A 13,827-nucleotide genomic window follows, 5' to 3' on the forward strand; every position below is an offset into this window, starting at 1 on the left:
CAAGCATTAGCTGCTGTGGGAACTTGTCTAAAAGATATGGAGCCGGTACTGTAGGTTTAAGAAGGAAAGAGTCCTGTACAAATTGAAATGCTGGAAAGGAAGGTTAACTTTTTCATTGTGATCAAAAATCTCGCTAATATGTCTCATATCTAAATTCCAATCCAGGTCAAAGCTGGTGCAAGGCAAAGGAGAAAGGGGCATTTATTTGAGTAAATGTCTTATAGGAATAGTATGACAGCAATATTTGATTTTATTGGACAATTTTAGCTATTTGATTGTGATATATTGTATACAGACAGCTGTAACTATTGTGTAACTTTATTAGCATACAGCTACTGAAATATTATAACAGATGGTGCTAACGGGAAACCAAAGAAAACTGGTAAAAGCTATCCCAACAAAGGCAACGGACATTGGATATTATAGTGTTAAAAATAAAAAATAAAATGACATATAAGCAAAACTCTTTTTTTCTCAAACATTTTTGTTACTACTGAACAATTAGTAAAGTAAATTATTTCACTAATTAACAATTGTGCTGACACAATATTCAGAAGTGTGACAGATCAAAGGTTTTTAATAAGATCTTCAGTTGGAAGTTTCAGTGAACTTGTATAAACTTATTCTGGACTCTTTCCAGGCCTAACTCACTAACTAAAATGGTGTTTTTTTTGCAGATGCCACATGATATTCAAATGATGAATAGGCAAAATTAGAACATTCATTCTTATTCCCTGCTGGGTCTCTCTTAGCATTTTGCAGATCCCAGCCAAGCACTGTCCATATTTCATCCTCTTAAAAAGTACTTGAATTCCTTGAATTGTAAATCACCTACTCCCTTGCAGCTTCTGTTTAAGGTCATCTTTGTGTTGGTTCTGAGAAATGTTTGAGATACTTCTTAACAGAGACCCATCACTGTCAGAAAGCTTCCCATTGCCATATATTATTCTGTATCTCTCTGGTCCGGTGCGCCTTTTAGACTAGAAGTAGGCGGGCATCTTTTTATAGAGTTGTTGTGTTTTGAAATTAACCTGCTATTGTTTTTACTCACATTGTATACAAAAAAGTCTTATGTAGACATGCCTAAATGTGCATATCAATTTACATCCAGGTAAACAATCCGGTTAAAATATAAAAAATGGGCTAGAACTGTATATATGTACATTATTTAATATTAAGAAATAAACTTTGTGTTAATTTTACAAATATATTGACACAAACTATTCAGCAATCATACGACGACTTCTTGTTTCATTTCATGGCAGTGTTATCTCTCAACATATTTTATTGTGAAATGGGCTGTGTTGATAGGATAAAAGGATCACAGTTGTCCTTGTCCTGTTTCCAGTAATTATGTACCCCATGTTTTCTATTTATTTGGTAGTAGAATGGCTCATCTCAACACTGACATGTTGAAGCCGACACCTCTCCGTTGACTTAGCTCCATTCTGTCACTGCGATTTGTAACTTGAAGACCCAAATGGCTACTCATCTCCAAGTCATGCCCCCTATGATAGGAGAGACCCTCATGCTATATTTAGACCACAGTAGCACTTGTGGCCAGACAGACTTAGCAGACAACCTTTATTGGCCAGCTGCCCTGTCACTCACTGTAACAAGCGAGTAGAGGGGCTTTAATAGTTTACATTAGAGAGTGTGCCCTGTGCCAAATTTAACCATGGGGGGAGGGGGTTGAGGGAGGGCAAGCCGGACTTGCTTGTGAGTGTGTCCAGCAGGTTATGTGTGCTGTGGCCAGTGGAAGACCCCAGGGCCTGTGGATCCTGGATAAGCCGCAGTTGAAGACGGAGGACTGAGTCGGTGGGTTTGCCGGTGTGGAACAGAGGCTGCGGCTAGCGGGAGTCCAGTTTTCCTGTCCATTCAAGGGCATTGCCGGGGGCCCGAAGACCGACCTCGCGCTGAGGCCTGCGAACGAAGCAGGGGGACCTCATGGACCCTCACAGACACGTAGTGCTCCTCCACAGGGGATGTATAAGCTGACAAGGTGGGTTACCCAGTGAGTGTGTGATTCTACAGGAACTTTAGTCTTCTTTGTGAATTGAAGTATTCGTGCAACTGGGAATCAAAGTTAGAAATAATCAAACACAAGACGACTCAGAGTAGAAGTTGTGGCCAAAGCCTATAGTTTGTTTATACCAACTGACTTGTGTGGGAAGACGATGTTAGGGGTTGTGAAATATTAAACCGTAGCATTCGTTTTTTCCCATCCTCGTGGAAGAAAGTCTCTTGGTTCTATTGGTTGTCAGACTGTGTTTTTCATAGTATTATCATTTGTCTTGGAAGATTCCATTGTCTGGTGGGCTTAATATTTAAAGCATTTCCTTTTGCTTGAAATCACAGTTCAGTCCAAAGTCTACAATTGTGGGAGACACTGGCTAAGTCTGCCGTATCACCTTTAGTGAATTCTTATGGTCTTACGCATTTTTCTGATCACTTTTCAGCAAACATCAGAACTCACGCTCCCTCACAGTAGCTTATGCTGAATTTGCTGTACGACTACTGTACATCAGAGAAGTTGGGTGTATTTATAATGTATAATGTATCAGAGTGACTTACGATCCTGTCATTACTCGACTATTTCTAATTCGCACTTCCACCACGTCTGCCGGGTGTTTCATTTCACCTTGTGTGGATCATGTTACCCTGGCATGACGGCCAGCAGCCACGGTATCATGACCGGAACCTGCCATCTCCCTGTCCACACTTACCAAATATATACCCTCCTAAAGTAAATATAATCCTGTTTGTACCCGTGTGGAAAGGGCCACTACCTGCCCAGCATTGGAGTCACCAAGTTGAGCACTCAGTTAACAGCTTGGCTCACTAGAGACTTCTTTGGTCTAAGCTCTACTGTACTTGGTAAGACATTTTGGAAAGGAAGACTAAACTTCATGTTAGAACTTCTAGCCATTAAAAAACATTGGGAACACTGGAGCTTCATTGAACCTTTGGATCATTTTTGATATTTCACAAATATTGTCAAGTTATGTCATTTACTTGGTTTATAGACTAGGCTCTATGTAGATTAAAATGTGAAAAATCTGTTTCTGTACTTAAACTCTTGTTCAATCCCTCTCTAGCCACAGATCTGATCTCACACAGCCATGGGGGACTGGAACCTGCTGGGGAAGCTTCTGGAAAAAGCCCAGGAGCACTCCACTGTGGTGGGGAAGGTGTGGCTCACGGTTCTGTTCATCTTCCGCATCCTGATCCTGAGTGCTGCGACAGAGAAGGTGTGGGGCGACGAGCAGTCGGGCTTCACCTGCGACACCAAGCAGCCCGGTTGCGAGAACGTGTGCTACGACATCACTTTCCCCATCTCGCACGTCCGGTTTTGGGTGCTGCAGATCATCTTTGTGTCCACGCCTACATTAATCTACCTGGGACATATCCTCCATCTGGTGCGAATGGAGGAGAAGCAGAAACAGAAGGAGAAGGATATGGCACAGCATACGGACAAGCAGGCTCTCATTGTGGAGACTAAGCACAAGAAGCACCTGGTGAGGGACGACAAGGGCCGCGTGCGCCTGCAGGGGGAGCTCTTACGCACCTACGTCTTCAACGTAGTCTTTAAAACCCTGTTTGAGGTGGGCTTCATTGTGGCCCAGTACCTCTTGTATGGCTTTGAGCTGAAGCCCATGTACACATGTGACAGACCCCCCTGCCCCAATGTGGTGAACTGCTATATATCCCGTCCCACAGAGAAAACCATCTTCATTATCTTTATGTTAGGAGTGGCCAGCGTGTCGCTGCTCCTTAACCTTGTAGAGGTCTATCACTTGGGCTTCACTAAGTGTCGGCAGGGTATGAGCTACAGGAGAACTAATCCCTCCGGTACCATCTGCAAGGAGCCCAACGAGGCAGCAGTGCCATTTGCACCCAGTTACGATGACTACTTCCACCAAGTCCAGCCTGGCTACCCGCCCGTACCCAGCTACAACCTCTCCCCTCTGTCCGAGGAGTCGGACTCTTCCTTCCACCCCTACCACAGCAAGGCGGCTTACAAACAGAATAAGGACAACTTGGCGGTGGAGAGGAGCAGCAGCAAGCCAGAGGAATGTGACCTGAAAGCAAAGAAGGGAGCAGAATCAGCCCCTGGGTCACCTACGCAGGCCAGGGCCGGCCGCCATGCCAAACACAGCAACAACAAGACTAGAATAGATGATCTGAAGATATGAGAGGGTTTATGTTTCTCTGAGGGGTCTTAAATTGCTGTGAAGGGGTCATATGTTGCTCTGAAGCACTCCGATATGCCCAACTGACTCTCCTCTTTAAGATGGCACCGCTTTGACTCATTCCAACTTAGAAGGGAGTGACATTTACAGGGCACACAAATACACTGTGCAGTTGTTACATAGTATGTGTAAATACTGATTTGGTTACATAATGACATTTCAGATGCCTTAGATCAAGAAAAGTTCAAGAAAATTCTACTTATTCTTCACGGATAGTTGTATTGGCAAATTACAGCAACAACAACTTGACTGGATGTCACATATTAGATTGTAGTTTGAATGGTATTTTGACACTGATAGTGGCATCACAATATTTTCAGTTAATATTGACATATATTGGTGTTTTCTGTATTTATGTAATTGATTTTATACTCATGTTGCCTTCCCACTATTCAGCTGTGAGTATTTTTTATTTTTTTGCTTATCACTGAGAAAATCAACAGAATTCACTAGAAACAAAATGGAAGTCTAACAAACAAATGCATCTTTAGATTGAGCATTTCTTTTTCCATGTTTGATTGTGACAATATGAAGCATCACAGATAAACTTAGGGACAGAAACTGTAATGTAAAAGAAACCAATGCTACATGAATTATTAACCTCTATGTTAAAAGGACTAACTGAAAATATTTACTGAATGAGCCAATGAATGTGCAGTGTAAGGTCCATATTTGAGAATGGAGCAGAAATTTGTTGAGTACTGGCCTCCTGGCCTCATTTGAAGAAACCAGATAGGGCAAATAGTTAAATTTAACTTCCTTAACTGTTTTGAGGTCACCAAGTAGCATACTTTGCTTGCTTCGACTTGAAGATGTGAAAAGTTGTGCAATACCTGACAACACATTGGACAACCTATCAAATGCTGTAAGTAATTCCAGGACATGGCTCAAAATAAATTGCAGTGGTCTGTGGAGTTCACACTTGTACTGTATCTGTTACAAGAGCTAGCAAAGCACATAATTCTGAACACATTGTTTGATTTATCCTTGTTTTTATGTGTATTTGTGTCATTTTTTCTGTAAAGCACTTGGTGAAAATCCTATTTGTTAAAAGCGCTCCATAAATAAACTTGTCTTAAATCTGCAATGTTAGTATTTCTTTTGTGATCTTCAGTCTTTATATCAAGAAAAAAAAATGTAACTAGAACACATTTCAACATGTTTTTCAAATGTTTCCAACAAATACATCAAGATGAATTGATTGGATTAGAAATTATAGTGATGGGAGTATTGAACAATAGCTCCAATATTTATACAGTAGCTTTGTTGCCATATGTTTGAATTTTTCAATCAGCGTATAGCTATGATTCAGTGAACACTGCATGATCAGCTTTGAAATAAGAATATGCAGGGTATATTTTCAAAAACATGAACACGTTAACCTGCTCAAGACTATAGTGTTTGAGCAGAAATAAACATGCTATGTATAAAGCCTCTGCAGTCTGCATATCCCACATACCCGTATCTTGTAGGCTACTCATCAATGCCAGGAAAGCACACATGGGCACCCGTGGTATGAAAGCCTTAAAATGAATGAGATAGGATGTTCATGTCTAGGAAGCTGTCTCGCAACTTTAGATTGGTACGCTCATAATTTCCTGTAACCTCTTGGTGTGTCACAGGCAGAGCAAATATCAATTTTCAATCATATGTAAAAAAAAAAAAAAAAAAAAAAAAGTAGTAACAGAGTTCCTTCATGTTTTGAGATTTGATTAAAGCTTATGGTCCTGCAAGAACTACACTGTTACTATAGTATATATAGTATGAATATGATGGAAGGCACTGGTGGAAGTATAGTACATGTGAAGTATATATCATGTGAAAATCTGTGTGTTTTTCATGTTTTCACTTCATTGGAAGGAATTCATGTTTCTTTATGGTTTGAGAAAATTCCACCATCCTCAGTCTAAGAAACCCCTTGGATAAAGTAAAAAATGCATGGTGGTCAAGCTAAAAGTTGACATTTTGGAGATACAAGGTTTTCATCCAACAGCAGGGATATATTTAATCAAAAAAAAAAAGGATGTGTTTCGTATGTTACAATTTTTTTTGAAAAGGCTATTTTTTACCTTTACAAAATTGGCTTGGGGTCTATGATTGAAGAGTAGAATGTTTATAATGGGCACAGATGTAAATCATGTCAATGTCTTTTCAAGAGCATGCCAGTCTCTGGTTTAAAGATGAAATAAAGTTTAAGGGTTTCTTTTGTGTGTGTGTGTGTGGGGGGGGGGGGGGGGGGGGGGGGGGGGCTGCCAGAGAATAAGTTCCAGAGCTCCAATATGCCAAAACTAGAAAGAAATAATAGCATGAACCAGATAAAGCAGCTGGAAGTGTTACTTTTTCTGTATAGTCCCAGTCAGTGAGTGAACCAATGATGGATAGCCTCTAATTCAAAAAGTATAACTTCATGGTACATAACCTGGGCGAAAGAGCTGAAGTGAGTGAAGAGTTTCATTCCAAAAAGGAGATATCCAAAAGGAGATATCCACCATTTGAAAGATCTCATGTCTACCCTTACAAAAGGATTGCTGCCATGAAAGTAAAGCATGAAAGTAAGTCATCTGAAGACATCTGCCTGGAGAGTAGTCATGTTTTTCGAGGATAGAGTTCTATGGGTGTTTGAAATGTTGACAGATGAAGATCAAGTATCGTATTTTTTTTCCTAAGTGGATATACAGCACAGCAGTTTGGAATGAAACCCTGTGTGTTACATTTCAGACTGTGATTGTATCAGTAGGTAGCACCTTCATAGATGATAACACATTTTTGGAAATATAAAGATTTCAATATGTTATATACAAAAGTCAAAATGGATATATGAGCATAAATAACACATAATAGCAGCTTGTAATTTGAATCAAATGTCTAAACACTGAGTGAGTCATACAGTAAAAGTCTGTGAACTGCAGTAGCTAAATGGCATAATAATTGACATTTCTGGCTTAGATCAGATAAAATGATGAATAGTTTTAATTGAGTTTCTAGTGTAAAAACTGGCTGATTTCTAAATGCACATGAAGACTTTGATCTACGTTGCCTTTCATGTATTTAATAGCTCTTCAAGTGAAATTGCTAACATGAGCACCTGCGACACTGATCTACTGACTATTCAAAGATGGTGATTTCACTGCAATTTCAAGTGTAAACATTGAGGAAGTTAAATTGCAATGAAAGCCTTGTCCTTCACCCATTGTGTATTTCACAGCTACTGAAGCTGGATCATCATGAGCCCATTCAACTTCAATTTGCTTACCCCACTGAATGCTGATCATTTAAATGGAGTTTACAGTGAACATTTAGAGTTTACAAATATAGTGGAAGGCTATGGGTAAATCAGCAAGTTTAAATCTAAAAGCTCTCAAAGGTCCAGTAGCCTTCCATTCACCTTTTAGTTAAATCAAGAGCTCCATAACTCAAAATGTATAATAATATAAAATGAAAAGCACTCATGAAATAGGTATAGAATAGTATTATTTAATATAATAGGCTATAATATAATAGTGAAGGCTAGCTTCAATCTAACCTGCTAATAATAGGAATAGCCTATCAGCAGCATGTTAGCTTTGTGGTAGGCCGCATGATTTGCCCTTTGAATTTGAATTTGTAGGTATAATTTTTAGTTTTATTTTAAAAAAATTAAACAAAAATCTTATCCTAAGCTGGGACTCATTTCACTCTGTCCAGAAAACATGTGACATCATTCAATCAGATTCCAGTAGAAAACTATATAGGAGGACTTTACTTTTATTTTATTTTATATAGGCTAGAGAATAGGTTATCATAGGTTCCATTAACATGCACAAGTAAATCTGACAAATGCTAATAACTTCTACTTCTAATATGTCAATAACAAAACACTGCTTCAAGTGCTTTTTAACAGACTGGAAAAATACTTCCAGTTTGTGATAGTATATATCTGAAGGTCTTCTTAAAAACCTGTATGCTTAGACAAACAGTGGGATCCCACTGCTGTTATTTCTTCAGTGCTTCTTCAGCACTGCCTTTATTATATTTAATGGTTGGATAAGGAGGAAGATCACTGTAATTTTATGTGTCCAGATGAATTATTCTACCACTATATTGTGTTTGTCCCCTGTGGTCCGATGCTTAATATTATCACCCAGCAGCTGTAGTGCGGTACTCTACTGCCCCCTCCCTTTCCTTCGGTCTCACCGCTGTGGATCCAGCAGACATGCTGCTTCTCTACGGGCCGTGTCTGCAAATACGCCATCTGGTGGACGTTTGGGAAAGTGATTCAGGGAAACAGCTTATCTAAGTGTGCCTAGGTGGGATAATTGCCATTTGTCATGCCCTTCCTATTTGCAACAGCAAGAATGATTACTGATTAATAACTGAGAGTATAAAGATGGTGAAACCTTTATTTGTAGCAGTCTAAACTCCCCAGTTGGGGCAGAGGTGGACGAGGAGTCAGCACTGGGTGTGGATTGTACTGCAGGGTCAGGAGGGCAAAATAAAATCGATCGAGGAGACTTGTAGTGTTTTGCCAATGCTTTATTCAAGAAACTGGACAGCACTTTCTGCCCCATTTTTCATCATATTGACACTCTGCAGCCAAACTGCTGATGTGTGAGAAATGACAGAGCCAGAGGCAGAGCTTGCCCTTACACCAACTCTGTGTCGCTGCGAGGGCGAGCTTATGAAATATCAGCTGAGGGGAAAGTAAGGTTTACTGACTGAATGAGTCTGATTACTTGCAGCCCTGTCACCTCATCACCAGCCTGGTTAAAGCACAGCACATCTCTTATTTCTGCAGAATATGTGCAAAGCATACGGGGCAAGCTGCACCAAAGAATTGTTGAAAAGGGGACTTGCATAACTTAAAGGAAAACGAACCCAAAATCAACTCTCAACATGGTTTCTGAGGCAGAAAATATCATTATGGCTTGGCATCTGTCACTTCATGGCTTGGCCTCTTCTGTGTGTGTGTGTGTCTGTCTGTATGCTGGGAACAGACTGACTGTCTGCTGCCGCCATGTGACAGCTGAAAGTCTCTACAGGGATCAATAAGATAGCCAATCTCTTATTTTTATCTCAGCAGGCTTGAAAGAACGCTTGTGTGGTTAAAGTGACGTAAAAATGTACTTTCAAGCCCCAAAAAACAACAAATCTTTTGAATTTTCAGAAAAAGGCTATTATGTATATTGAAATAAGATACATTTTAATAGCTCTTACTATAGCATTTTATGTTGTGTATTGCATTGAATTTGCCTCTGGGATAAATTAAGTATACGTGTGTGTGTGTGTGTGTGTATTTATCTGTCTATCTATCTATGACTAAGCGGGCCAAACTGCAGACACACCATCTCTCCTCACACACACACACACACACACACACACACACACACATACAGTATATTATTGATGGAAGCTCTGAATTTGACATAGCATGAATTAGGCTAACCCTCCATTCCTCCGAAATAAATTTTGTGAGAAATTTCCCCAAGTAAATAAAAACACACACACACACACACAGCAGATGGTAGGGGGAAGTCCAGTCTCGCCTCTTGTGTGGTGCAGCTTGTTTATCACACACACAGGCCTCGTTTATAAAGAATATCCCTTTATACTGGATTTCATTGTAGTATCTTCCCGAAGAATATAATAAAAACGAATGAAAATTCTTACCTTGGGTGATGACAAGTTTCAAATTTTGATAGGCTATATCACAGAGAGCTTAAGAAAATCAATGCAAACCACTGTAAGCAAAACAATTGCACATCAGAAACCTATAAAGGAAGCCCCTGATGTCTGCTTAAAAAATGTATTTTAGTCTTCTGATTTTGTCAAGATCAGATGAGTATTGTTCTATTAAGCCTTGTATTCTTTATAGGGAAAATTAACTGTGACAAGTAGCAATCTTTACCTCACATGTAAGGGTTTTTGTGCTCAACTTTGACATGTTCACAACCACAGGACAAAATAAATAACAAATAAAATACATTCATAATTTGGAACATTTTATTTTTTTTGGTGAAACAGAACAAAAGCAGCACACAATCTTTGCTTTGTACAGTATATGAAATGATTGATCAGGTTTAAATGTATTGTTATAAGTGTATTTGAACATGTCAGCATATTCATCTGCATCACACTAACTTCCACTGGCATCTACATCCTCACGTTAACATCTTCAATATGAAATGGCAGGGATTCTTTTAACTGCAATTTGATTTCAATTTAGATTTTTTTGTCAATAATTCCCTAATTTCAAATTCTGAATATCACTTAGCCACGTGAAAAAAAACAAAAAAACAAAGCACTTGAACATCCTACATCAAAGACATTTACAAGGACAAAAAGATGCGTCAAATTATTTTAATGACAAGACAATATGTAGAAATGACAAGTGCGTAGGCTACTGTGTGCGTGCACAGCTGCACACACACACACACACACACACACACAGTTATGCACACACAACAAAAGCAACCAAGATGGCTTCCTACATGACAAACCTTTGTGCTGTGAAGGTACTTGCAGCACAAAATGCCAGTTTATGATTATGCCTCTTAAAAATAGGGGCCGTCTTCTTGTCAAACAAAAGTATCATATTTTCAGAGAATGACAACTAAAGCTCAAGCACTGGGATAGCTAAGGCTGGGGAGAAAAAAAAAAATAAAAAAATAAAAGAAAGCGCACCCAACAGCCTCCACTCCCCCGTCCCAGGGAATATACAGTAGTTTCAGGCATTAACCTCGGTTCAAACCCCAAGCGCAAACCAGATTCCCCCGAGCGGGCTGGCTGGTAGGTGGTGCTGTGGTTGGGGCTGGAGCCTGTGGTGAGGGGCTGTGGGTCGGCGCCCGCGTCTCGTCCGTCTCCCCCTGGTTCCGTGAGCCGACGGGAGGACGCGCCTTTAATCGTGCTTGCCCTTCCCCTTCGGCGTGCCCTCGTTCCACGCCACGTACACGAACAGAGCCAGGACCACGTGGACGGCCAGCACCGCCACGATGGCGGCGTAGAAGTAGCTGTCGGTGCTGGACATCTTCATGGAGCCTGGGGAGAGGGGAGTGGAGAGGCGTGGGGTCAAATCATGAATGAACTCATCGATAACAATTCAGCTGAGGAATTGGAATTTTTAAAAAAACTGCAGGAAACTGCAGGAATTGAATTAGAATTTCGGGAAGTTTAATTTAATTCGATGAAATCCCATGTTTTTTTTGTTTTTTTTCTTACCACATAAATGAGATTACATGTAGTGTTATATATTATCAATACTGAATATCATAAAATGTTAAAGGAACCTTTCAGGTGGTATTTGATGCATAACATGTGACTGAAATATACACATTATTGACTGTCTTTTATTTGATTCATAATGTTTGATTTATAATGTTTAGCAAGTCAAGACAACCTCTCTTAGAAATGGAATTTCATGGAATTTAATGGAATTTAATTCTGTTTCCTGTCATTCCAATTCAATTCCAAGAGCTGGGTGCAATTCCAATTCCAACTCCAGGAACTGACATGATATTTACCATGCATTCTCAATTCAGTTCATGAATGGCCTCAAACCCTGCTGTCAACTCGATGATGTACAAGTGCATAGTCCCAAATTTCTCATCAGAAATAATAAAAAAAAGAGTTTGTGTGCAACCATAGATACAAGGAAAGGCAATGTGTTCCAAACCTTACCTTCAAAGATGTACGCCTTTGATGCGAAGTATAATCCGATGGGCAGTGTTACCATCAGGATCGTGAAGAACAGCAATGTCTTCAGGGCTGACACCAAGGAGCTCTCATTTCTGGAGAAGAACACAATTTGATGATTCAGTTTAGGATGAACCAACACAATGGCCTTACTGTTAGCAAGCTATGGGCCTCTAACATTGTGACTATTGATACAGTGATACTGTTAGGAATGAATAATAGGGTGTTTGAGTCTAACGTAACACAGAAAAAGACATCTGGCAAGTTCAGCACTAGTTCAGGATAAAGCAATACTGGGAGTCGGGATTTAGTGGCTCGTGCTGGCGACTTGGCAGCTAGAGAAAGGCTAAGAAAGTCGCTAAGAAGCTAATGTTAGCTGCTCGTCTGAAGTTGCTGTTGTTTTTCTCACCCTCTGAAGTCAGGCTGCGGTCCAGCTGCGGTGTGTGAAGATGATCTGACAGACCCGTCCATTGCTGTGCCGATGGGGGGCGAGATGAGGAGCAAAAACTGAAAATATAAGTAATGCTAGCGCAGACAAGAAGACCTGACGCTGTTGTTTTGTTGACACTATTGAAATCCCTACTTCCGCGTGTGATCACGGGGCGGTCACGTGACCAGTGTTTGACTGCCACCTGCTGTTCAGGAGTGTAAAGATGCACCAACAACAGCCACGTTCACAGTAAAATGAAATAAAATAGATAAAAAAAATAAAAATAAAAATAGCTATATAAAATAAAAAATAAATAAAGAAATAAAATAAATTAAACAACAGCCATGTTGATCTTTCAAAAAAATACTGTAAATAACAGCTGTTGTTTATGAAATATTGGCTCAATGTCAAGTAGGTGAAGTGTTGGCCAGATTACCAACATTTAAGCAATCTATAAATATTTATGTTTGTTTATATTTTGCTATTATTTTGGGTGTATTGTAACATCTGTATGACTGTAAATCACAATTTTATAACCTGTTAGGTTAGGTCTGCATCATTTGCACAACTAGGAAGACTACAGATTGTTAAGGCCTACAACTGCAGAGTTGGGTGAGTTATACCTCTAATTTCAGGTAGGCCACGTCCCTCAAGTAAAACCTAAGTCAAAAATGTGTTTTCCCCCCCTATATGAACATAAAATGTCATGACATCTATAGGAGTATCCACAAGCCTGACATTTTTACATGTAGGCACCCGACATCTCTGAATAATGTAACACCATAGGCTATTTTTTGTTTAATTGTTGATGTAACGGAGAGCCATTCAGTCCATTTCGTGCCAAGTATAAATCTTTTGTCTCTGCGGCACTGGCTGTGTTTCTGCTGGTTGAAGTCTCCCTGACTGAGAATCGAGGAGTGGCACTTTCTGCTCCAGTTGGCTTTGTTCTCACTGGTCCCACGCTCAGCAGGTTTCCAAACCCATTTCATCTGAAGAGACTCTCAAAAGGGACCGACCAAACCCACTAAAGAACTGGGCTATTCAGTGATGTGTGTTCAAACTAATCATTTTGCATTCTGTGGCAATTTCACCCCCAAGTAGTTACTTGACAAAAAGTAGCCTACAAGACGTCACTGCCTATGTAGACCCGGAGAACTGTCACAGCGAATCAAATTAACAGTATACACAATGCTGTGGCTGGCTGAACCACTGAGAGCAATTCTTAAAATTATTTTGTGCCACTTTTGCTTCGTTAGATGTCACACAGTGAAGAGCGACGGGAAACACGGGGAAAGGTTGTGAGCCGGATTCAAACCCACAACATTGCGAGTATTGTTCCCCAGCTCCCTGAGCCATTAGACTCCCTCACTGAAAGCAACCCAGAGATTTATAGGCCTGTGTGTCGACTTGCATCACTTCAAAGCAAATATACTTCTTTGGATTCATATCTTCTTTTGAGAGCATCATATGCAAACC

General features: G+C 40.1%; 2 protein-coding genes across 2 annotated transcripts; one reads left to right on the forward strand and one right to left on the reverse strand.

Moving 5' to 3' along the window:
- Positions 1-1,879: 1,879 nt before the first annotated feature.
- On the forward strand, positions 1,880-4,196 carry LOC139929953 (gap junction alpha-3 protein-like). Its single transcript, XM_071923041.2, has 2 exons — positions 1,880-2,002; positions 3,099-4,196. The coding sequence occupies exon 2, from the start codon at positions 3,123-3,125 to the stop codon at positions 4,194-4,196; it is 1,074 nt and encodes a 357-aa protein (XP_071779142.1). The 5' UTR covers positions 1,880-2,002; positions 3,099-3,122.
- A 6,022-nt stretch (positions 4,197-10,218) lies between these two features.
- vma21 (vacuolar ATPase assembly factor VMA21) lies at positions 10,219-12,501 on the reverse strand. Its single transcript, XM_071923042.2, has 3 exons — positions 12,331-12,501; positions 11,907-12,016; positions 10,219-11,267 (listed from the first exon to the last, which is right to left on the reverse strand). Exons 1-3 carry the CDS (start codon positions 12,390-12,392, stop codon positions 11,128-11,130), a joined length of 312 nt encoding a protein of 103 aa, XP_071779143.1. The 5' UTR covers positions 12,393-12,501; the 3' UTR covers positions 10,219-11,127.
- Between the last annotated feature and the right edge of the window lie 1,326 nt (positions 12,502-13,827).

Source organism: Centroberyx gerrardi, chromosome 16 (assembly GCF_048128805.1).
Source record: "Centroberyx gerrardi isolate f3 chromosome 16, fCenGer3.hap1.cur.20231027, whole genome shotgun sequence".
Taxonomy (NCBI): domain Eukaryota; kingdom Metazoa; phylum Chordata; class Actinopteri; order Beryciformes; family Berycidae; genus Centroberyx; species Centroberyx gerrardi.

Coding starts and splice junctions, on each gene's coding strand:
- LOC139929953 (XM_071923041.2), top strand. CDS start 3,123: ATGGGGGACTGGAACCTGCTGGGGAAGCTTCTGGAAAAAGCCCAGGAG.
- vma21 (XM_071923042.2), bottom strand. CDS start 12,392: ATGGACGGGTCTGTCAGATCATCTTCACACACCGCAGCTGGACCGCAG. Junction 12,017..12,330: donor CCGCAGCCTGACTTCAGAGG/GTGAGAAAAACA, acceptor GTTCTTCTCCAG/AAATGAGAGCTCCTTGGTGT. Junction 11,268..11,906: donor AAAGGCGTACATCTTTGAAG/GTAAGGTTTGGA, acceptor CCCTCTCCCCAG/GCTCCATGAAGATGTCCAGC.